The 26,113-nt window shown below is 36.2% G+C and overlaps 2 protein-coding genes across 2 annotated transcripts; both read left to right on the top strand.

Annotated features, from left to right (window-relative positions):
- The first annotated feature begins 3,184 nt into the window (after positions 1-3,184).
- On the top strand, positions 3,185-16,518 carry gapdhs (glyceraldehyde-3-phosphate dehydrogenase, spermatogenic). Its single transcript, XM_067447998.1, has 11 exons — positions 3,185-3,279; positions 10,032-10,091; positions 10,809-10,905; positions 11,073-11,179; positions 11,756-11,846; positions 11,940-12,058; positions 12,192-12,273; positions 13,089-13,240; positions 13,315-13,477; positions 13,594-13,691; positions 16,125-16,518. The coding sequence occupies exons 2-11, from the start codon at positions 10,063-10,065 to the stop codon at positions 16,192-16,194; spliced, it is 1,008 nt and encodes a 335-aa protein (XP_067304099.1). The 5' UTR covers positions 3,185-3,279; positions 10,032-10,062; the 3' UTR covers positions 16,195-16,518.
- A 1,516-nt stretch (positions 16,519-18,034) lies between these two features.
- On the top strand, positions 18,035-25,911 carry tmem147 (transmembrane protein 147). Its single transcript, XM_067448000.1, has 8 exons — positions 18,035-18,185; positions 18,513-18,613; positions 19,017-19,086; positions 19,163-19,228; positions 21,472-21,608; positions 22,802-22,886; positions 22,975-23,096; positions 25,534-25,911. The coding sequence occupies exons 2-8, from the start codon at positions 18,537-18,539 to the stop codon at positions 25,652-25,654; spliced, it is 678 nt and encodes a 225-aa protein (XP_067304101.1). The 5' UTR covers positions 18,035-18,185; positions 18,513-18,536; the 3' UTR covers positions 25,655-25,911.
- The last annotated feature ends 202 nt before the right edge of the window (positions 25,912-26,113 follow it).

A 26,113-nucleotide genomic window follows, 5' to 3' on the forward strand; every position in this document is an offset into this window, starting at 1 on the left:
AAGTACAGAATCAACACTAATGCGGTAAATTAATGACAGCCACACAAACTCCTCAAAACATTAGATTCATCCGCTCTGGAGAGCCATGCTGATGCACAACACGTAAAAATGATAATTTCACAAATAACTGCAACTGCAGGTTTTAAACAGAGATGGTGACAAAGAGGCAAAACCTACAGACTGCAGCTTTAAGCTGTTTTATATCAGTCAGCAGGTGAATTGGTGAGGGTATATAAAAGAAGCATGTCAGTCTTTACAAGAAAAGATGAGTCATGGTTCAGCTCTTTGTGCAAACTTTCATCAGAGAATTGTAAAACAATTCTGATTTCTTAATTTCACTGCCTAAGATAGATTGCAAAGTATTTCAGAATCTCATATTGTGAAAAGTCTGTGTGGGGCAAGGCAAGAGACCCTGTGTGTGACCTTTGAGCCCTCAGATGGCATTGTTTGAGAAACTATCATGCTACAGTGTTAAATATAGCCACAAGTGTTCGGGTTCGGGAGTACTTTGGAAAACCGCTGTCACTTCTGCCTCTGCAAGTAATGCAACTTGAATCTCTGTTACTCAAGGAGAAAGCCTTACATCTGTTCAAAGCAGAGATGGAACATATTCTCTGGGCCCGAGCTCATCTCAGAAGGTTTAGGACTGTGAAAGTCTGTGCTGGTCAGATGAATCCAGGTTTCAGCATGTTTTTGGAAAAAAAAACAGACATCAAGTTCTCAGTCCCAAAGACAAAGGGACCATCCTGACCATCCTTTTGCAGACTGGTGCAAAAGCAAACATCTGTCATGGTATGGAGGTGCTGTGCATCAGTGCAAACGGTAAGGGTGACTTGCATATGTGTGAAGGTACCATTGATATGGAGGCATGTATTCGGATTGTACTACCAACAATATGACATCTTTCCTGGAAAGCAAGATAATGCAAGGCCTCATTCTGCATTCATGCGGATGTGCTCGACTGCCTGCCAGTCCAGACCTGTCTCCTATTGAAAATGTATGGCCGATCATGAAAAGGAGAACCAGACAATGACAACCACAGACTGTTGAGCAGATGTCTTGTATCGGGCAAAAATTCCACATGGAAAATGGCAACAATTACTATCCTCGGTTCGCAAACGATTAAAAAGTCTTAGAAATGTGACACAATGGTAAACTTGCTTCTGTCCCAACTTTTTTGGAGTGTGTTGCAGCTGTCAAAATTAAATAAAAATAATATTTAAAAAATATAGTTAAGCTGGTCAGTGAAAACATTGGAAATATTGTACTTTTGTCAGTTTAATAAAGGTTAAAGAGAAATAAAAAATCACAGATTCTTGATTGTATTGTGTTTTACAAAATGTCCAAAAGTTTTCTGGAAATGGGGTTATACATAATGTGCAATTATTAACGTGTATATTAAATGTTAAAAAAAAAAGATTTTTTTTTTTATTATAAACACAAATAACCAGTGCAAACCAAATTAATATTTGTATTAATAAAACATCTATGGAACCACAAAGCTAGCCCTAAAGTATGCTACCTCTGTTGAAAAAACTACATATGCTGGTTATTTATATGAAGCATTGCAGCTGGTTTATGCTGGTCCTTAGTTGGTCATGAGCTGGTTTAAGCTGGTCCTGAGCTGGAGCTATTGCTTTGAACCAGCACGTGACCATCTTAAACCACCATAAACCAGCTGTCATGCTTCAAAACATACTTAACCAGCATATGCTGTTTTTTCCTCCTCCTCTTCTTCTTCTTCTTCTTCTTCTTCTTCTTTTTCAACAGGGACATGTAGGGTAAAAGTAAATGACTGCGACAGCTCCAGCTTTCTGATGCATGGTGTAGCCTAATTTTGGTTCACTCCTTGCTATAGCCTATAGTGCACTCACTCAAGGGATTTCGTTTCGAGTCTACTCCCCATCACAACTGGGTGATTAAATCCATAGACTGTACAAAAAATACCTAAAACTACAGTCCTATAATTTTCTCTCCTCCTTTTGTATCTAACACGTTCACCACACGAGGTCGCTGCGTATCGCCGTGACGTTTGTTCTAATATGAAAAATAACCCAAACTGTGTTCTCCTTCAACCATGAAAATCCCAACCGTGATAATAAGCAAATACGGTGCATTAATGTTTAGTCTGTATGTTTATTTTATATTTTTTTCATTTGTATGCGGACACCCCGCCCACCTCTCCTCTCGCTGCGCAGTCTCTGCAGCACGCGCTGTCTCTCACGTATCTGCATCCGCTCGCCACAGTCAAGGTCACGTGCTGCTGCGTGCGGAATTCCACACTTTCCTCATGCTGACGTTACATTAATGCACGCTCACTTCTGCTTTTTCATAATGACTAGGATATTCATCCTTATATCCATTTGAAGGCAATGAGGTTTAAATGTAATCCCAAATACGTGCCCAGTGAGTTTTTTATTTTTAGATCGTTTAATGAAACAAACTGCACATCCTTTTTTTTTAGCCAACTCAAAGTATATTAGTCACGATGGTTAGCAGATTGTAATCAGTATCTATCTATCTATCTATCTATCTATCTATCTATCTATCTATCTATCTATCTATCTATCTATCTATCTATCTATCTATCTATCTATCTATCTATCTATCTATCTATATCTAAAAGTTCACATTTATTTCTATAGCACATTTAAAAATAAAAACTACATAACATAATACAAATACAGTTACAGAAGGCTAAAAGCACACGATGAAAATGATTTAACCCAACCAAAACGTAGGATTTAATATAGTAGGACTTTGTCGGATATGAATCAACAAGTTATTGCGCACTTGTTACAAGTATGGCCATTTTTTTGGTGTCCTCTGAGCATAATATATGATCATGACGCGATGCCCTTCCTTTATTGAGATTTGACACAGAAATCCATTTGTCAGAGAGGAAAACGTCAATTAAATGGCTCAGGTCATCTTCTGAAAGGTGGACAATTCTGCATGGTGCATATATGCATTTTTAACAGTTAAATTTTCCATTTGGAAGGCTGTCATATTTATACATCTCTGAAATGCGCATGTTTCAGGCATGTTATAAATATCCCCTCTATGTCCTTGTATAGTATCGTCTTACCCATTCTCCCATTAGCATTTCATAGCATTCGTGATATATAGCTCGTATACGTTTCTTTAAAATTATGCTACGAACACTGCGTGACGTCAGGTTGCCAGGGCGACCGGCCCCGGTGGCACGTGTCTGGTATAAAATGGTGCAGCATTACGCGGAAACTGAGCAGAAGCCGCAAGCAGCATCACTAAAAGGAGGTGAGTTCTTCCTAATATGTCTGCGTCATCACTGTGCCGAATTATTTGATTGTAAATTGTCTTTTAGATATTAAACTTTTTCAAGATGACGCTTTAGCTTCTCGGGATGTTGTTTGCTGCGTTTTTGGGGTTGTAAGGAAGCGATTATATAATCCTTCTGTTTCTGCGTGATGCACGAATATAAGGAGGCGTGGTTCATTCATACAGTTCTTCCGACATTCTGCCAATATTTCAGTTTTATTACAAAATATAAAAAAGAAATTTCACTCATATGAAATTTTTGCATCTTAAGTTTAAAAAAAAACGTTGAAGAATTAAGCAGCGCCGTGACGTGCCTTGCGGGCCGCTCGCGATGGTCTCATTACGTCACATCGTTCCAGAATGTACCATCTGCTAAAGATGCTGCGAAATAGGGGGAGGAAATATATATATTTTTAAATAACTGCTCGAAACGCGACTGTGTGTCGTTTGGGCGCATTTTTGGATTTCTTATTTGAGTCAAGTGGTTGTTATATTTATTCATCACATTGCCATTGACAAATAATAAATGAAGACAGAAACGCAGTCCCCCCTTTTAACATAAAAGTAACCGTTTGCGCTCTAATGCATATACAAGCAGATAAACAGAAGTAATGTCCGACCCAAAGGACATCACTCGCATCATGAAGGTTAACAAGAGCCGTCAAGGTCAAATATGATGTAATGTCTTGCGATGAATCAACATGTCTTCATCCTAACAGTGAGGTTTTAATGATGTACACGAGAATATTAATGCGCCACAGTTTCTTTCTGAATTTTAATGTAAATTTGGACAGGACACATGCTAAACGGCGAGCATCATGGGAGATTTTCTCCCTCATGTACGTGACTGGAGTCGTGTTTCGATGCTGCATTGGAGAACATGACTCAGATCTGAAAACCTATCATGAGCAATACTGAACTTCACTATTGACTTATACAGTAATTTCCTGCAAATACTCTGATGAATAAAACACATTTAACCATTCAACTATGGTGATTTGCTGTTTTAAGATGGTTAACTATCCAACAGACCTACCTGAACATGTTTAGGCCGGTTTAAGATGTGTGATTCAGCCGGGTATGCATTGTCATTCACTATTATGCTGTGATAATTCGCCATAAATGATGTCACCCATAATGCTCGAGTGCAATTCGAAGACTAGGATGAAATGTGTATGCGAGGAAGTGACATGTAGGCGACGTCTCATCCCTCCTCATTGACCTTCTGCAGTCTGACTCTGCAGTTGCCATTGGCAACAAGAAGGGCCTTCAGCTGGCCATTTATGTCACATAGTGGACGCTACTTTATACAAGGCAAATGTGTATTCATACTATATGAGTTGAAAAAAGAAGTCACTAGAAATTTTGTCTGGGATTTGTTGGCCCATTGCACTGATTTATGCATCATGACATCACGTCGCATGTGATGTCCACTGGTTTGACACTTGTCTGCCTCATCAAAAGTGCCCAGATGGCACGCAGCTTAGACTAATGCATAATGAGCAGTGATTTCGTAATAAAATCTTGCTTTGTGCATTGTTATACGATGCAGTGAATAGTCTGAAATAGTTCTAAAAAACTGCATACTGCATGTTTAATGTTATTTATGAGCTTGAGCTACAGTACAGTTATGCAGTCTGTGCATTGTTTTGTTTTTTTCCTCTAGGGTTTTATAAGCTCTAATAAGCACCCTTTGAGGAATACATTTAACAGTAAAAATAAATGTCCCTTCTCAAACATGTCCTAAAACAGAGCCAAGAATGGGAACAGTGGGTTGCAGTGTGGGTTAATTTGCTACTGAAGTCAAATGTAAGCATTGGCACACAAATAAGGGCCCCAATGTTAGACATTTATGTGCTAGACTAGGTAAAGTTCTTATCTGTTCTGTAAAAAACATGTTTTCCTCTGCTGCTATTGTCTGGCTGGAATGACACAGCACTTCCTCAGGATGCCTTATAGGCACACCACCATGCTCTACTCAAAGTCATAATATTGATTATTTTAGAAGTAAAAATGAGGGTCCAAAACCCTTGTCTTTTGTCATTAGTTGCGTGCTTTTTTTTCCAAAGTGACAAAAGTCAAAATTTTCCAAGTGACGCATTTTTCAAAGTTCCTGTTTCATTATATGCCGCACAGCATTAGAACTTAAATGACGATATATGCGTGTCCCAGGAAAACTGTCCTGGTTACACCCGTCCTTGTGTCCTTGTTCTGTCACTCGGGCTGCTTGGTAGGTCAGAGTAAATGCTGTCCTCTTGTCTCAAAGAGAAAAGGTGTGGTTAGTCAAGACCAGCTTCCTAATGCATCTGGAGATTGAACAATCCTGAATGAATAGCAAAATGAATAGAGAAAGGGACTTAAACAACATGATCCCTAACGAAACAAAAATATATTGCAGTATATTGGAAAAAAATACATTAGGCAATATTTTCACATATATGGGATTTAATATTTACAGTCTCCAATATATTGCAATATATGAAAGCGGCAATCATTTGTATATTTTGCAATATATTACAGGAATATATAATATATTGTATAATACCATCAATATATTATTCCATGTATTTACAATATATTATAATATATTTCAAGTAATATATTGGTAAATATATTTTCCTTTCGTAAGGGATAAAAGACACCTATAAATAAACAATACATTTAATATAATCGTATTACAATAATAACTATAAACAATTATTCAGCCAAGTAATGTAGTTTGATTGTAGGCATCTTTGATGATTTGTGTTAGGGTTGTGGGCAGTGTAGTTCTTCACCAGGAATTCAGCGATTTAAAAAATTGTCACACTGATTTTTGGATGCTACTAAAGCTAATGCCTTTGTTTAAATTCGGAATATTGCAGAAGTAGAGATCTTTTCCTCCATATTGTGAAAAACATGGAGTGAAATAGATTATTGAAAGAGAAAAAAATGTAGGACAAAGACTTAATTTCATCGGTTGTTGATTGGTTTGCAGTCGATTGTGGAGGGTGGGGGGTAAAGCTGACTAAATGGTTGTTGAAGCCCAGCATAGGTCACCAGAGAGAATTAAAAATATATATATTTCCCAATGAGATCAATAACATGCCAAATTGATTTTCCATTTCATGCCAACCTTTATCTCAAGCTTATTTTAAGTCTGTCTAATAGATTAATACATTTTTCTGTTGAAAATGAATGTCTGATCATAGCCGTGTGTGTGCATATTGGGTATAGAGATTATGGAGCCAGAATTATTAATAATTTGAAAATGAGCATTTAATGTTCAACGTCATGTTACACATGATATGCACGAGAGACGCTAAACAGAACAGTGGGAGAATTGAATTTAGGGTCAGCTCAGAGGTGTGTGTGTGTGTGTCATTTGATCCAGGTCTAATTGGAGACTGCAGGCTTTTGGCAGGAAACCAGTTTTCATCATTGACTGTGTTCCACTGTTGTTCTTGTCATTCAAGTTTTCCAAGAAGACAGAGATATTTTTATCTATTGACGAAAATGCATTATGTGGTACAATTTGCTGTGAATCAAATGAATGACAACCAATTACCAAAATCAATAACTCAAATCAAAAAGTCAGAGAAGAGGATGGAAACCAAAGATGCAGACATGGACATAGTTTTCCTGCACTGAATGACCTTGTCAGCGTCATGCGATCAGTCCAAGCAATTTCATTAGATCGTTTGACTTTGAGTGATTTATTGATTAGTTCTTTGCTTCACCTCCATGCATAGGTCGATTAAGATGAATTTCTAAACTAAGCAAGGGCCACTTAATATATTTTTTTACAAAAAACAAACAAAACAATTTTCTGCTCTTGTATACTAAATAAACCATTTTAGCTTGAGGCTGAATCTGCTGGTCGGTCTGTTGTTTTGTGCAGTGCATCCTGGGAGTCCTTAACTGCATAGGATAGGGGACTTGGATTAGGATTACTCAGGCAGGTCAGGTGCAGTACATAGGCTAGTTCACACACATGGGCAGATTAGAAGATTACAGGGATGTCTTCAGTTACACACAGCCAGATGCAAGGACGCTCTGTCTTTATACACTGAGCTTCCTTCTTTCATCATCACCACGGACATCATCAAGTACATTTCCTGATTATGTAACATTGCAATTGTATTCTAGCTAGTACTTTTCCTTTTTATTGTTGTAGATGGAGTGGAGACCAAATGTAGATGTGACTATAATACACTGAAAAAATTTAATGAGTAATAAAATAATAATTTAAATAATTGATGACACTGGCATCAACATAAGTCACCCTAATGTCCAGATAGACATCAGCCCTTGTCTCATTTCACATTGCCCTTGAGTTCTTTGAGATAAATGACCTGATTTCATCCAGTCTGGCGATGCGGGGCATTGGTTGTGGTGCATTAACTCACATTTGAGTTAGGGTCAGTGCTCATCTTGTACAGCCAGCATTAAACAAATAAGAAAACATCAAAAAGCAGCTGATCGCTAATACACTAAATGAACTGAGTTTGATCCATCTGAGTGAGATGTTTCCCATGGTTACAGGCAATTGGCCAGATGTTCATTTGAGGTTGATCGGTCAAGGTGTCGCTTTGATTGGTTAATGTATTCTGAGCCTGAGGGTGAATTCTTTTTTTTCTTTTTTTTTTCACAGTATTCACAGCAGAAAGTTCCATTGCCGTTGGGAAATCACTCAGTGCTCGCCACTTTCCCAGGCATTTCTCCCCCCTATAAAAGCTGCTGCTGTAGTGTCCATCTCCAGCTCATAATCTCACAGACGTTTGTCCCTTTGGATTTAAAAAATGAAACTTTACATGCAGCTTTTGCATTATTCTGCCGAATGCATATTATGGAACTTTAAGATAAATTTATTTCATATCAATTGCAAACTTTAACAGAGTTGATATGACCCATATCCCAGACCAATCATTTCCAAGCAGACCATGAAGGTCAGTTGTGGCCATTTCAATAATGCACTGACAGGGCAGATGAGGTCCAATCAATGGTGTCTATGGAAAACCTGTTCATTTATCTCATTAATGACAGTGTGCATGGTTGTGCACTACTTGTCCCGATTTAAATTATAAACATGTGGACTCAAAACAAACCATAGATCACTAAAGCCCAACAGATCAGACATTTTACATCAACGAACCAAATCTATGGGCTTTTAGAGAGCTATATTTTGTTGTCAGTATATACATATACAGTAGACATAAATCTTAAAATTTCAAACAAAGTGTAATGCCTAGTGCATTTCTCTTGAGTTATTTTGTAAACAGCCAAATGGTGTTTGAAATACAGCAATAAAGTAAGTCACTACTATGTTACTTTATGTCTAGCTTTAAAAACAGTGACAGCAGAAATCAACTTGTTCTAAACATTTCTAAGGTACAGATGGATTTAGATTTCCAGTTTGTGTGAAACGGCACAACTAAATCAACTTAAAGTCAGACTTTTTTTCTGCATTTAAATTTGTTTGCTTTTTCTCTTTCGTTGTATTTTAAATACGCAAATGAGTGAGTTAAGCATATATATATATATATATATATATATATATATATATATATATATATATATATATATATACGTTCCCTGTTGCAGTTAAATATCCTCCTCTTCCCTTTTTTACATATCAGAATTATCCATATATGGCACGATGTAAAAATATTTGATTCTGGTCCAATTGTCAGGCTCAGATTACATAAGACCCGTCCTCACACACCATGACATGCTTCTCACTCTGATTATAGAGAAAACTGCAAACGATGTCAGGCATGTGGCAACTTGCTGAATATTGAAACCCACGGTGAAGATTGTTTGGCAATGCATACATTCCCCCTTCCTCCACACTGCCAATATTTCAGCAGATTTCTGAACTTCCTGTGTGCATATAAGGAAGTTTCAGGACAAATTGTAGAGTGCATGACTTGCCACCCCTGTTCTGCATGGAAAGAGGAGTATAAAAGACTTGTCAAAACACAATGGAGCTTCTGCTCAGCCAGACTAATAAAGTATGCAGGTCTAGTGAGCCCGAGGTTTGGAAATTTCCCAGACAGCATGCTAATGGACCCGAAAACAATACAAACTAGAGAACAGTTCAAGCCTCCACCCCCCATCCTGAACAACACACTGGCTCAGAGAAAGTTTGATCCCACAATTGTGTTTAGACAGACCACTAAGCTGCTAGTAAGGGTGGGCGATACATTCTTAAAATTAAGATATAATGTACAAACAGCTTGTCGCTGGACAGTAAACTCAAAAGGACATTTTTTTTTACCCTACTACTATAAGGCACAAATATGCATCTTTTAGTCACAAATAAGATATACATTTGTACAGTATATGATCAAAAACTGATATTAAGGAATTCAAATTTCAAGTAAAACTATATCAGAGTAATGCTATAAATCATGAAATAGTTAGATTAGCTCAAATTAATTACATTTCGGTAAACAAATACATTTGTTCACAGTTTTCTTTTATTAAAATACTGTATCTACAAATGAAATGTACTCCATCTTGATTTTTTTCTATTTATCTGTGGAAGTTGATCACAAATCACAAGATGAGAATATTTAAAACGATTGACAATTCAGGACCAAAACAGCCTCACATTAGTAAATGAGTTCAAAACTGAAGACAACATATTAAAACTACCATTATTCTACCGCTCTGACAGATATATAAAAATGCAAAGTTGATGCCATTGTTCTAAAAGCCTCCTTTGCTTTTCTTTTCTCTCATTTCAGATTTAGGCCCACTATCTACACTCTTGCAATAATGTCTGAGCTTTGTGTTGGAATCAATGGGTAAGTTCACTGATCTGATCTATCATGACATTAAAGACTTTAACATATGTTAAAACATGACAAAATATTAAGCAGTAAATGCTATATATTTAGAAAGTTTGCATTATAATAAATATACTTGGAATTTTCTCAATACCAATAAGTGTTCATAAAAGACCTGAGAATTTTTCAATTGTATGAAAAAAACTACTTTCACAACTTTTATGAACCTCATTGGCATTTCACTTGGGACACTCTGTTAAGGCTGAAGACTGCAAGCAAGCTCACTAGGTTTTGAAATAGAACTAATAATTCCATAAATAGAGATTGTAAAATGCAGAGAGAGAGAGAGCAAATGGCCTAAATACAAGGACAGGATTACCCAGGATGAGCTTAAGTCTCCATCCACACAAGCATGCACACACACACACACACACACACACACACACTCCTGCTGTATAGTCATGCAGGCAGTGTGTCTTTATATCAGATATGAACTGACAAACATGAATTATTTCCTTTACCTTTCATATGCTGATATATTTAAATAAAGCCATACAGATATTCCCTTGTTTCTTCTAAAGATTCGCACAGTCCTTCAGTGGAATGTGCCACCGTGTTTCCTGCAGACAGACAGATGCAGAAGAACCTTTGAAAATAACAAACCGATATCAAAAATAAAAGACCGATTGTATGATTATGAAACATCTTAAATTACTCCGCTCTCTTTTTGTGTAGATTTGGCCGCATTGGCCGTCTGGTCCTCAGGGCCTGTCTGCAAAAAGGAATTAAAGTCACAGCCATCAACGACCCCTTCATCGACCTGCAGTACATGGTGAGATTCACTGAAGCACAAATGATTGGTATTATGTAAACCGTCAGTCATGTTAAACAAACATATACTGTGGCCTGCATTGCATGTAGTGTTTTTCCTGTTGTATATCCGGTTAAAAATGGAAATATGTAAAGGAAGTCAAGGAAATGTATTTATTTTGATGACAGGTCTACATGTTCAAGTATGACTCCACTCACGGCCGTTACAAGGGAGAAGTGCACCATGAGGATGGAAAACTGATCGTTGATGGTCAAGCCATCTCTGTGTTTCAGTGGTACGTTTTATTGGTCTTGTCTATCATAATTTCCCTTCAGGAACGTTGCTCTGTAAGGATATAACTCCATCCTTGACACATAGACTGCAAATATGTTGAAGTTAGGAACAGTTAGTCATATTAGGAAGTTTAGGCAATGTATATATATATATATATATATATATATATATATATATATATATATATATATATATATATATACTGCACATATATACTGCAGTCGATTTCAGTTGCCTCAAAATAGCAATGTGCCAACAATGTGCCGGAATACATCTCATTTTCAGACCAACCCACCCATTGGTGCACAAATGCATTTGCTATTAAAACAACAGGGCACAAGACTTGAAAATAATAACTGTGTCAGGATGAAACTAGGGGAAAAAAACAATTGTGCTGGATATATGATGTTTAATTCATTAAATTAAATACAGTACTGCTTCGGCAACACATAACTCATGATAATTCTATGCAAACAAAACCAAAATTCAGTATCTATACTGAAGAGATAGTACAAGGATGGTAGAATGCTTTCAAACATACCCTGAAGCGTGCTAATTCTCTCTTATTTGCATTTAGCATGAAGCCTGCTGAGATCCCATGGGGCGATGCTGGTGCCCTGTATGTAGTCGAGTCTACCGGAGTCTTCCTCAGCATTGAGAAGGCCTCAGTAAGTTTGCACTTCGACAAGATCTGGAATGTAAATATACAGCATCAAATGTTATTATAATACTGATATTTTCTGATATTCGTTTGTACATAGCTTCACATCCAGGGCGGTGCCAAGCGTGTGGTTGTGTCCGCTCCATCACCTGATGCTCCCATGTTTGTGATGGGAGTCAACCAAGACAAGTATGACCCCTCCAGTATGACCATTGTTAGGTGAGCAAACCAAATACTACGCATGTAAATGAGTTATATAATGCATGCATTTTTAAGTTACTGACCTAATTTTGCTGCAACATTAGTAAATAACCAGAGTAACCATAAGTGTTTTTTGTTGAAAACATCACAGCAATGCATCCTGCACCACTAACTGCTTGGCTCCCCTGGCTAAAGTTATTCATGACAACTTTGGTATTGAGGAGGCCCTCATGGTAAGTTGATGTCTGGTGTGACGTGAGTCCTACTTAGAGTTGACACAAAACAAAAAGATTTTAGAGTTTTCTTCCCTTTGTGATATTAGCAAGAAAAAATGTGGTGCGGGGCTTGATTTTGTCCAATTGATTGGATCAGTGGATGGTTGTGATTTGCTATTGGTGGATCTCATTTATTTTGACATCTCATATTGCTGCTGCTTAAAAATAAAGGCTAAAAAGAAACAAAAAAGCATGACCGCATCTTACAGCAATGCTCAGACATTTTGACTTACACACTGCCTTTAATGTTTTAATGTTAAATTTAATGTACTTAAAACTTAGCCATTTGCGGTTTAATAATCGCACTAGGACATATCAGGATTTTATATTGCTTAGTTTTGCGGTGTTAGTTTATTTACTCATTACTACCATTCAGAAGTTTGGGATCAGTAAATGTTTTTCTTTCTTTTTTATGAGAAAATCAAGGATGCATTAAATTGACAAAAGTGATAGTAAAGACATTTAATGTTACACAAGATTTAGATTTTTCAGCTCAGCTGTTATCAACATTGATAATATTTTAACATATTAGTGATTATTGTGATGATGCTAAAAATTCAGCTTTGTCATCACAGGAATAAGTTACATTTTAAAATATATTAAAATAGAAAAAATTTATTTTAAATTGTAATAATATTTTACAATACTACTGTTTTTTGATCCGATAAATGCAAGCCTTGGTGAGCAGAAGAGAAAAAATCTTACTGACCACAAACTTTTGAACAGTAGTATATGCGTTTTTTTCATTGTTTCTTTCCTTTACCTGTTCACAGACCACAGTCCATGCCTACACCGCCACACAGAAGACTGTGGATGGCCCCTCTGCCAAGGCCTGGCGCGATGGACGTGGTGCCCACCAGAACATCATCCCTGCTTCCACTGGTGCTGCCAAGGCTGTGGGCAAAGTCATTCCTGAGCTTAACGGGTCAGTGCAAGAGAGATCAATTGATCGAGTTTGATGTCGATTGGAGAAGTTTACCTTCCCTCTCTGTTTTGTAGCAAGCTGACCGGTATGGCGTTCCGTGTGCCAGTCGCCGACGTGTCCGTTGTTGACCTCACCTGCCGCCTCTCAAGGCCCGCCAGCTACGCTAACATTAAGGAGTCTGTCAAGAAGGCCGCTCATGGACCAATGAAGGGAATTCTGGGATACACTGAGGATTCAGTAAGTGTTAACAGGAAAAAATATTTTAGAATACCACAACTAACATGCATATGTTCACATATGAAGAACAGAAATGGGTTATGTTCATTTCATTTTTGTTTTCTTCTTTCTTCTAGGTTGTTTCTTCTGACTTCATTGGTGACACTCACTCTTCAATCTTTGATGCTGGTGCCGGCATCTCCCTCAATGACAACTTTGTCAAACTTATCTCCTGGTAAGCTCAAAAACAACATGGCATAAATAGATGTAGCTAGGGTTGGGAAATATGCTACATATTGAATCATTACAATACTTTTAGTGTTTTTTGCAGGTAAAATGAAGCATCACTGTGCAAAGATAGATGGCATAATTTGATTATTTTGCAATTTTTCCATGTCTTTGTTTTAAGAGTGTCTCTACTATTTGGCATTAGATTTCAGTTCCATAAATCTGGGATTTACAGTTGTGTAAATCTTACTGTCCTGGGCTGCGTTTCCCAAAAGCATCGTTAGCCTATGTTAATCGTAGAGACCATTAGTGGCAATTGTTCTACGATCAACTTAAGCTTACAATGGTTTTGGGAAACAGCCATTCAGTTAATTTATTCAAAGTTACTCAAAATGACTAGAATCAATGCCCCTCATTGCATATTAATTAATCTGATTATTGCAATATAAATATATATATATATATAAAGCATGCCATGACTATTTTAGATTCTATAACATTTTGAATGTGTTTCACTACAATGACTGCTAGGTGGAAATGTTTTTAAGTTGTTTCAGAGCGACTACAGTATATAAATCCTGAGGTATATTTATTGTCAAACAGTGTTGCCACAGTTACTTTGAAAAAGTAATCTGATTACTGATTACTGATTACTCCTTTAAAAAGTAACTTAGTTACTTTACAGATTACTTGATTTTAAAAGTAACTAAGTTAGATTACAAGTTACTTTATTAGTTACATTCAGCAGTTGCCGACAACACCGCTGCCGCCTCAAAATAGAAATGACAACTGTTTTTGGCAACACACTTTATTGTATTTATGCCCGAGACTGACGGTCCCGACTTTTTTACGCCCCCTTTTTTAGGCTTCTCCTTCGTTTTATATTTATTTTAATAATTAAAATGAACAATGAGATGTGCTGGTGGAAACAACATGAGACCATGATAGCTTGCGCCACTGTCAAGATATGGCTCGCGCAGGGTTAAAGAGTCCGTCTCTTCAGTGCAGCTGCTAGAGTTATGGCCTTTTTACAACTGGTTCCTTCATTCGTTTTCTCTGACCAGGTATCTATCTGATTGCGAAATGACCAGGAGTAGGCCTAAATGCCTTCCGAGAGTCTTTCCAGACGTATTTAATTCCGATCACTCAAACAAACCAATTCAGAAGGTGCATGAAAGCATTTCAAACTAAACCGGACAAATGTAAATATATCTGGTTGTTTAAACCACATGTGTAAATTTTACTCCTGGCAAATAATTAAAAAATAAATGTGTGAGAGCGTGTTATGTTGTAGTCAGATAGATATGACGGTGCTACTGCAACATCGCTGCAAATGAGTAAAGCAAGCCAACGCATATGGCCGTTAATGAAACTTTAAAATAAGTCACACAAAACACAATCATCTTCAATATAAAATAATGAGACTAATGATCTTACCAGTGCTTAGGTCGCTCTCTCTCTCATATTGCGATCATTGAATTTAAAATGGGCTGCTGAATAAAATGCTGGAATCTTTTGCTTTGATGTGAACTCCGTTAAATGAGCATATACCGCGGGAATTGAAGATCGGATTTATATTAATTTTGCTGAAGTGTAAGGTAGGCTATAAGACAACCTGCCTGTACTTTTTTTTTTTGTTTGTTTAGATTGTGTAGCCCGTTTCGGGTTTTTTGAGCACCGTTGCGAGCATGTTGTGAGCAGTAGGCTAATCTATCAGCTGCCTCAGCTCGTCAGAAATGCCTTTGTGGTGGTATAATAACTAGCCTACTTTGTTTTTAATGTCAAAGTAGTTATATTTCGTTTCGTTTATTTTTTAAGTTCATTTAGAAAAATGTTTGGAGCAATTTTTGTTTGTTAAATTAAAGTTTTAATTTTTTTATGTGACGACCCAGTGAGTTTACCGCATGTTTAATAGCCTAGTCAAACCAACTCTTGAATTGTCTTGCCTATATAAACTTTAATTTAACAAACAAAATTAGGATAATAAAAAACGAAACGAAAAATAACTACTTTGACATTAAAAACAAAACTGAACTATTTTAATGGCTGCAACAATGTAAAAAATAAAATAAATAAATAAAAAACACGGCTCCAGCCCTCGGGCTGAGAACTTTGATAAGCTGTCGGTTTTTACAAAGGAAAATGACTAAAATAGCAACTCACAGTGACTTGGATAAGTAACTTTAATCTGATTACTGGTTTGGAAATAGTAACGCGTTAGATTACTCGTTACTGGAAAAAAGTAGTCAGATTAGAGTAACGCGTTACTATGTAACGCGTTACTGGCATCACTGTTGTCAAATGATAGAAAACATTTGTTAAAAATTTGATGTTAGGCATAGCTAAAAAAAATCAAGCTATGCTTGATTTTAGGCATAGCAAAAAACATGTCAGCAGAAAAAGCAGTGCTCTAATATTCTTCTGTCTTTCTTTCTCACAGGTATGACAATGAATATGGCTACAGTCACCGTGTTGCTGACCTGTTAGTGTACATGCACTCCAAAGAGTAACTCACCAAGTTTTGCAACAGCAAAAAGGCCCTACCATTCCTTCTTTTCAACGCACTCAAATCATAGCTGAAGCCATAGTGACACGCCTTAGCATTCCTGTTCCCACCTACGAGACGCGTTCGTCTCTGTAGATGTCTGTGTGTGTGTGTTAGTTTCTTTTGACAGTATTTGTGTCAGTGTCACTCCACAGGCATTGCTGTAGTTGTTGCCATTATGGGTGTAATCACGTTGTGTTGGTGTAAAGAGAATAACTGATAAAATGTTACATGAGGCTACTGTAATGCTGTTTAAAATGAAACTAATTAAACAGTTTGGAAAAACAAATGTGTTCCAATGATTTTGTCTGTTATAAGGTGTACTTATTTACCATCATGCTAATAGCTTGCTGTGACATAATTGATCATAATACATGCTCTACGTTATCAACATGTTCAAAACCCATGGCACACAATCTTCTACATGCACTCTGTCATCTGATTGATAATTCATACTTTTAGTAATAAAAGGCCTTTTAGTACAATTCTAAAAACTTCTTCCTTCAGGATGTGATGATAACTTTTATATTGTTGGTAATATATAAAGATGAACACATACTGGACTGAAGCAACTTAGTGTTATTTGATTATCCATTTATATTTATTGGGAATTTTATTTTAAATTATGTCAAATATGATACAAAATGCCTTTGATGAATGTTTATTTGTTCATCTCTCAAGTGTGGTATGATTGCCTCCGAAAATAAAAACTAGAGCTTTAATCATAAAACATTTTAAAATCTTAATTAGACATTATTCAGAGATAATAAAGTAGTATGTTATTATATATATATATATATATATATAATCAGACTACTTGTGTAAAATGTGTGTGTGTGTATATATATATATATATATTTATATATATATATATATATATATATAGGTTATGGTCATATAATTAAAATATCAAAAAGTTGATTTATTTCACTAATTCCATTCAAACAGTGAAATATTATATTCATTCATTACAGTGCCACAGATAGATCGACTCTATGCCACGCCGCATTACTGCAGTAATTCAGGCAAAATGAGCTCCAACTAAGTATTGAGTGCTGTGTATGTTCATACTTTTCAGTTGGCCAAGATTTCTAAAAATCCTTTCTTCGTATTAAGTAATATTCTAATTTTCTGAGATACTGAATTTGGGATTTTCCTTAGTTGTCAGTTATAATCATCAAAATTAAAAGAAATAAACATTTTAAATATATATTTATGTGTGTAATGATTGAATATAATATACAAGTTTCACTTTGTGAATGCAGTGATTTATTTAGTGAAATAAATAAACTTGTTGATGATATTCTAATTATATAACCAGCACCTGTACACACACACACACACACACACACACACACATTTTAGACAAGTAATCTGTTATACTAATTGCATCCTATTGTTTTGGCCAAATGAACAACTGCACCAAATTGCATATTTGTTCTCACTACCAAGTTGGACCTTTAAATAAAAAATCCATCCTCGATTATCGAGCGCAATATTCTCACTATATCATACTATACGAGTCATAAAAACTTGTTTGAAATATTATACAATCATAAAACATTAACACATATATATTTAAATAAATGTTGTACATTGAATAACGGTTTTCTGTGAAAGCGTCCTCCAGGGGACGCGTGCATGACGCCTCTCTGCGTTTTACTTGTACGCAACACATGTATAACGTTAAACAACATGGGGTAACGGATAAAGCCTAAATATGACTATACAACATGCTATACAATTAATAGGCTGACACTAACGCATACTGTATGAAATACGGCCTTTCTTAATAGTTCTGTTTCACGCTAGTTGCTATATTTTGTTTAATTTGATGAAGAATGAGAGGCGGAACTACAGTCAGTTGGATAGCGCATCCGCTCGGACATTTAACAGTGATGCACGAGAGGATTATGTGCCCTACGCCTGTCATTTCTAAAATCTCGAAATTTGTTGGTAAGAAAATCATTTATTAATATTTTAAAGATTTGATTGCAGATGTATTAAATTAGTTCTAGAAACAAATACTTTTATAATGAGTTTTACTACAATTATATATCGAGTATTTCTCACGATATGGAGCTTTAACATGTTGACGTTTTAATACACCATTACATATTAAAAAATATGAATCGATATAATACATATTTTACTTTGAATGTACTGTAATTTGTGTAGATAAACGTATACACTTGTCATAGCAGGAATATTCACCTTATGAAACTTTCATAAACGGTTTTTTAGCCCTGATTCAGAATAAATCTGGTGTTTTTCTATATTCAGGATCTGAGGAGGAAAATCTCTACCATGACGCTCTTTCATTTCGGAAACTGTTTTTCCTTGGCCTATTTTCCATATTTCATTACGTACAAATGTAGTGGATTGTAAGTATTTAAACGGATTTTTTTTCGAGCATGCATGAAGTCAAATATATAGATTGTTGGAATTGCATAGAAATGATCACCTCAATATCGGTGCTACAGTATGTATTATTAAAGATGTGATGTTTGTTGTATATGATGAAGTAAGTGCACAGTGTAATCTTCTTATGTCATGTGCCATATGCCAAACTAATGTGTTCAATATGAGAAATTATTTTATACTTAATAAAATGTTTTGACGTCCTTCCACGTGTTTGTAAATGTAGTTATCATTGTGATTCTTCTCTTTGTACAATCATACAACTGTTTTCAGCTATTGATGGTAAATGCTACGAAGATCAACTCTTTCCTTTCTAGCTGTGATCACTGTTCTAATCATCACACTTCTTTTTTTTCTTTTTGCCAGATCTGAATATAATGCATTTTGGAGATGTGTCCAAGCAGGTGCTACATACCTCTTTGTGCAGCTGTGCAAGGTAATTGAGCCCTTTGGTCCTCACTGAGATTTTGTAAAAGAGAGTGTTATCTATAAACCTGTGATATTGCTTTCAGATGCTGTTTCTTGCCACATTTTTCCCTACCTGGGAGGGAGGAGCCGGTGTTTATGATTTTGTTGGGGTGAGCTGTCTCTGAGTTGAATTTCGCACTATTTTCATTCATTTTTGAGCTTTTAATTATGCATTTTTCTACAGACGTTTGTCGGTATAAATAGAGGATTTTAGATCGAAAGATTACAAGACAAATTTATAGGGTTGTTCTTCATTTACTCACCCTCATCCCATCCCGATTTATATGGCTTTCTTTCTTCAGATAAACACACAGGAAGATTTTAAAGAAAATAATCAATCACTGTCAGTCCACATAATGAAACTTAATGTTTGCTGGTTGGTTGACGGCTTTACACTTAAAAAAAAACATAGCCACAGTGGCGTTAATTCATATCGATATGGGGTCCAGTGGATGAATCAATGTTGCGAAACAATATATGTGTGCAAGAAAATGGCTCATATTTTAACCTTTAACTATAAATCATTGCTTCAGGTCTACTGTCATACAGTGGTGGACGAAGTACACAACTTCATTACTTGAGTAAAAGTACTACTAGTCAAAAATTACTCTGTTACAAGTGAAAGTTGTAAAACTGATTTTCAAGTACAGAAGTATTTGTTTTCTAAAGTACTTAAGTATCAAAAGTAAATATCCTTTTTTTATGTCAACACATTATTTTATTATTGTTGTATAAATACACATTATGCCATCATGGTGGTTTAAGCCAGTCAGTGATGCTCCATCTGACATGCTGACGACTACCTTAAACTAATTTAAATGCTTGTTTAAAAGTTACAAAGCCCTTTACACAGCTGCTGTCACTTTAAGGCCGAATGCACGGATCCAATACACTGATACACATCTGATATTCTCCAACTGTTGACGTTCACTTAAGACATAATCAACTTTTTTATGTGAATGCTCGACAAAATGAACACTTTGACATCCGTCGTCTTCCATTTTGCTATAAACTATAAATCAGAGTTCCAAAAATGCTGGGAAATCATTGAACTTCACATGACTCTACAAGAATGATTCCTGATTGGCTTTCTGCAAAAACCCAAACAAATCATCCACAGACTTTCAAAGCTGCTACAGAAACGACTTTTGACTTTGAGGACCTAGATAGAAATGTAGTGGAGTAGAAAGTATGATATTTGTCTTTCAAATGTAGTGAAGTCATAAGTTTCCAGAAAAAATAATTCTCAAGTAAAGTACAGATACTCAAAAAGTGTACTTAAGTGCAGTACTCAAGTACATGTGCTTAGTTACTGTCCAGCTCTGCTGTCATATGAGCGTTTTTGAGAGGGATTTTGTGACACGTGAAGTTTGAACAAGATATAACCTGGAAGCAACCCTTCTCCTAGGGACCTGCTGTTCTACAAAGTTTAGCTCCAAACTTAAACACAATTCCTGAACTAGCTAATCAAGCTTTTCAGGATCGCTTGAAAATCATGCTTCATGGTTGGAAATAAACTTTGCAGGACAGTGGGTATCCAGGAGAAGGGTTGGAGACCTCTGCTTTAAGGCTTTGTTTTTTGTTCACATATTATTGTTTCAGCCTTGCTGACAGTACAAATAATCCATGTTTTCATATAGGCCCTGTTTAAACCTGGCGTTAAAGGGGCAGTTCACCCAAAAATTGAAAATTCTGTCAAGTTGTCTCAAACCTGTATGAATTTTTTTCTGCTGGTGAACACACACAAAAATATTTTGAAGAATGTTTATTACCAAACAGTTAATTACGGTCTAGCCTTTGTCTCCTGCACAGTTTCCATTGTAAATAGTGCTGCGCCCTTGAGGCCTACGGCAGCCGATGCTGTTGACGTGAGCTGCAACGCAAACAGCATAGACCATAGACTGGCAGAGACCATAACAGAATTGTTGAATAAAGTCATTATTTTTGTTTGCACACAAAAAGTATTCTCATTGCTTCATTAAATTAAGGTTGAACCACTGGAGTCACATGGACTATTTGAAATTGTCCTACCTTTCTGGGCCGTGAAAGTGATAATTAAATAGCTGTCTAGAGAGGGACAGAAAGCTCTCAGATTTCATCAAAAATGCATTTTTCAAAGATGAACGAAGGTCTTACGGGTTTGTAATGACATGAGGGGGAGTAATTAATTAACAAATTTTCATTTTTTGGGTGAATTATCTCTTTAAAATACCAGGTGTAAAGGGGTTTGTGTCTCTCTTGTCAGCTTGTGATCCGAAAGACCAAAAACATCTTAATTGCAGGTGTAAACAGGAGCATAGTCATGTGATCAGACATATTTAACTTAATTAGTTTTTTGTCCTGTTAACCCCAGGAGTTCATGAAGGCCACAGTGGACATGGCCGATCTTCTAGGTCTTCATCTGGTTATGTCTAGGAATGCTGGGAAGGGCGAGTATAAGATCATGGTGGCAGCTATGGGCTGGGCCACAGCGGAGCTCATCATGTCAAGGTATTCGATCATCCTGACACATAGATCATGACTGATTTTCATCAGCATAAATTAATGCTGTCAAGCTTTCCGCCTGGCATGTCTCTTACGGTATGTATGCGCCGGTGTCAGACATTTCCAAGGAGATTAGTCATTTTTGGCTAACAGGTGAAATATCGGAGAGAACAAGACAAAAGGGACTGCAGTATGCATTTACGGGATCTATCCATGACATACTATGCCACCGATTAGATAATTTTATAAGAATTGAAGCTAAAGCCTATAGTTCCAGCGCAATCAGCATCCGCCTCGTATGCATGTTCATGCACAGCAGGGTAAGTGAAATTAGAAATAAGCAAAAAATTATAAATTAAACAGTTTCTCAATAAATCTTATGGAATAAACACAAGACATTAGCCATAACATTTTGCAGTGATTCTCCTGCTTCTATTTAGCGTGCCGGCTAACGTTACTGCTAACACATTGTGTGTCTAATCCACGCTTGGACCTGGAACTAGACAGAGACCTGAGCCATACATCAAAAACCCCACAGTTACTGAAATACAGCCTTATAACAGAAAGTTACTCTCTTAAACATGATGTGTTTTATTAATTTTATAAACACAACCACAGCAACAATCCTTATGATGGTCTTAATTTGCACACAATTTGTCTAAACAAACTACGACACAAAACTAATAAATAAAGCTACAAGCTTTTTATAGTCTATATACTGCATCATATGTAAAAATTTGCATCAGCCAAAAACCTCATGTTTTTTTTTCAGTTTATTGGAGCAAACGTAGGCTAATGTTTTTGTTAATCCTGTGGACATTTAGTTGTGAATGCGGCCTCACACACTGCTTGATTCACGCCTGGCATTTCTCACCTTGGGTTTTAGGTTTGGGGAAGGAAAAAAATTCCACCCTCCGTCCAAACTTTTAGAAAAGGTATCAGATATTCACAATCCATACGCATACACTTTGGCATGTTTCCCTCGCTCGAAAGCTTGACAGACCTTCCGCGCCTAGTTACGGTTGCTAAGCCACGATTTGCATGTTTTGGTTTTCGGGGATGGCTTAGCGAAGGGTCAATTAACCTATATGGTTTGGTTGTGAAATTTTGTTTAGTTTTAATAAATGAGCTTGAGAGTGCCAAGTTATAGAAATGATCGGTACTATAAAAAACTGCTTTTGTCTGGCTGTTCTAAACAGATGTATACCGTTGTGGGTGGGAGCTCGTGGTATTGAGTTTGACTGGAAATACATCCAAATGAGCTTTGACTCCAACATCAGTCTGGTAAGATACTTGCTTTAGTTTTTGTCTGAAGCATCATGTTTTGTAATTTCTATTATTTTACCTTATATCAACTTTTTTATCATATCAGGTGCATTATATTGCCATGGCGGCAGTAGTGTGGATGTTCACTCGATACGACCTTCCCAAAAGCTTCCGTCTCCCTGTCACCATCCTGCTGGGATTGTGTGTTTATAAGGGATTTCTAATGGAGTAAGTATTACAGTCAATATTTTGGCACAGTTTTTAAACTAAGGTTTTATAACAGATATGTCAAAATCAGAATTCATCAGTACTTTTAATGTTGCAAGTTTCTAGTAAACAGGGTTTAGACAAATATTGTAATAATGCAATATTATAGTTATTAGTATCCACAATAATACATTATGTGGATAATATTGGTGCTTAGTTTTGCTTCAAAGTTTTTCTCTTACAGATTATACAAGTGCTAAACAGTTATTCATCTTATCTACTGTACATTGTAATTTTCCACTGTCTAATTATTCATTATTAATTCACCATAAATAGTTCAAAACAATAGAGATTCACAATATTTCAGTAATTTTCAGTGTTGGACAGCATTTCTCTATAAGTCTACCTATATTTAAAACTAGGCAAGTGCTAACGAACACATGCAAAATCTGATGTCAAATTAAATGATTTTGTTTTTCACTCCAGTTATACACTTTTTAAAACAATATATTAATTTGAAAATGTAACATTAGCATGACACTAAATTAAATGTAGCCTTCATAATTAAATAGAGCAGAACATTAAATGTGCAAAAAGAAAAAAGTAACTAGTATTACAAGTCAACTAGCATAATTTAGTCGACTAGTCTTGCACATCCCTATTAAATCTACAAAGATCAATGCTGTGAGCCAACTTGACATTGTTTTAAAATTAATGTTTTTTATTTTGTTTCTATTTAATGTTAACAAATCTTTATTTGTTAAAAAAAACCTGCTTGAAAAGACTGATGCACTTGTTTGTCCTTCCTCTAGATGGCACTGTTGCCATTATTTTGAAACCGAAACACATTACACAGCAAAAAGAAAATTGTATGCAGTCTTGTAAAATGACCTTCTAATTTTGCATGTGAACATCATGCAGTTCTTTCACATTTTAATCCAGTTTAATTAAAAATATGAAAGTAATTACGTTTATGAATGCCAAGAGTGAATTGCATTTTGGGATACAGTATCAGTGTAGTAAATCATACATATCGTTCATGCATATGGAAATATATGCACACAACGCATCCATATGACGTAGAGCAATATTGTGATTGAACAAGAGCCATATATTAATATGCTTTACCAAACAGTTATGTCATTGCGAACATGTAAATTATGCAACTATTATGCTTTTTTAGATATTACCTTTTTGGAAAATATATTTTTGGGATATTACACATAGTATAATATAGTGTGTAGTGTATCAAAGTTCAAAGTGCCTGATAAATGTCTCCCAAAAAGAAATAACTGAACTGCCTAAAACATGTTGTCAGTAATTCCAGTCTTACTTCCTGCACAAACCTTCATTGGTTTGTAATAAATTTGCATAATGCCAGCCTATATAGTCTTCATTGGCTGCCCTAAACAACATCTACTGTGAGCCGCCCTCAAACTCTGTAGTTGTAGCTGAGGCCTTGAAAGGATTGGTTCGTGTTGTCAGCATGTCAAGATTCCCCCCTTCAATGAAAAGCGTTTTGAGTGCCTTGAAAAGCGCTATATAAATCGAACACATCATCATCATCAACATACTGGGCCATCTGACCAATCAGAGCTGAGTAGACCAATCACAACAGACTGGGCCATCTGACCAATTAGAGCAGAGTAGACCAATCACAACAGACTGGGCCATCTGACCAATCAGAGCAGAGTAGACCAATCAGACTAGCTAGTGTTGCACAATATATTGATACTAGAAAAGTATTGCGATACCCTGCTATTACAAATGGTACGATATGGAATTTAATATGAGCTGTATTTCTTCATTTGCGTCGACGTGTGACAGCAGATGTCAGGGCTTGTGTGCAGAGCTCTGTCAGGATGTTCACACTGGCATGTAGTTATTATAGAAATAAGAGCAGGGAATAATCAAAAATCAGGGAAGGAACATGCTGGCCAAGTGAATTTTTAGTTAAAAAAAATAAAATGATTAATAAGTTCTGTTGTCATTATTCCATTACTTTTACTGTTTGTTTTTTTTTACCGTGGTATTGATTTAGTATCAGTATCGAGGTATTTTAGTCTGGTATCGTATTGAACTCATAATTTTGGTATCGTGACAACACTAGACTGGGACATCTGAACAATCAGAGCAGAGTTGACCAATCACAGCCTACTGGGCCATCTGACCAATCAGAGCAGAGTTGGCTTAGAGAGACTGAATCCTTTATTGAGCCATTTCAGGCACTGTGAGAAGAGGTTATGCTGCAATGTATATTATAAAATAATTAAAACATTTTTAACCTTGGATGCAGGTAAACCTGTAGGAGACCTCCAAAACTACATTGGGAACCTCTAATATAGCATAATAGGGAGACTTTTTTTTTTTTTTTAGAACAAAATTTTAACAATATAAAAACAAATCCTCGTTATACTGCACATGAATGTTAATTTCCACGTTTGTGTCTCTCCTCCAGACTGTTCGTACACGTTTTCCTCCTGGGCAGCTGGACGGCTCTCCTAGTGAAGGCCATGCTCACTGGTGCCGTCTCCCTCTGTTCACTCTTCCTGTTCGTCTCGCTTGTTCACAGCAACTGAATGCTTTGTGGACTGTGCAGTGCCATCACACCGGGCATTTCAAGTATTTAAAGAGTAAATCCACATTCCTATATTGAACTTTTGTATCTGCCTCAAGGAGACTGTGATAGTATAACTTTTATTAGTGAACATGTTTTTACATAACTCAATTAACTAAATAAACATATGCTTTCAATATGAAGGAATGCTTGGACAGTTTTGGGAAATAAACCAGTGGAACTTGCCTTCTTAATCTCAAACTAATTTATAAATAAAGACCAGATGGGACAAAAATCCTTTGTAGTTTTTGTATGGTTGAATTTAGTTATCCTAAAATTTCACCAAGTATGAATACTCTGTATGAGCAAACCAAGCATGAATAAGAACTAATGCCTGGTTTCACATACAGGGCTTGCATTAAGTCAGGGTTAGGGCATTTAAAGGGGGGGGTGAAACACTCAGTTTCAGTCAGTGTCATGT

Source organism: Pseudorasbora parva, chromosome 7, assembly GCF_024679245.1.
Source record: "Pseudorasbora parva isolate DD20220531a chromosome 7, ASM2467924v1, whole genome shotgun sequence".
Classification (NCBI taxonomy): Eukaryota; Metazoa; Chordata; class Actinopteri; order Cypriniformes; family Gobionidae; genus Pseudorasbora; species Pseudorasbora parva.

Excerpts from the sequence above, each read along its gene's own strand:
- gapdhs (XM_067447998.1), top strand. The coding sequence starts at position 10,063 with ATGTCTGAGCTTTGTGTTGGAATCAATGG. Across the intron at positions 12,059-12,191 it reads TCCAGTATGACCATTGTTAG|CAATGCATCCTGCACCACTA; the intron begins GTGAGCAAACCA and ends AAAACATCACAG. Across the intron at positions 13,478-13,593 it reads TGGGATACACTGAGGATTCA|GTTGTTTCTTCTGACTTCAT; the intron begins GTAAGTGTTAAC and ends TCTTTCTTCTAG.
- tmem147 (XM_067448000.1), top strand. The coding sequence starts at position 18,537 with ATGACGCTCTTTCATTTCGGAAACTGTTTTTCCTTGGCCTATTTTCCA. Across the intron at positions 19,229-21,471 it reads GTGTTTATGATTTTGTTGGG|GAGTTCATGAAGGCCACAGT; the intron begins GTGAGCTGTCTC and ends TGTTAACCCCAG. Across the intron at positions 22,887-22,974 it reads TTGACTCCAACATCAGTCTG|GTGCATTATATTGCCATGGC; the intron begins GTAAGATACTTG and ends TTATCATATCAG.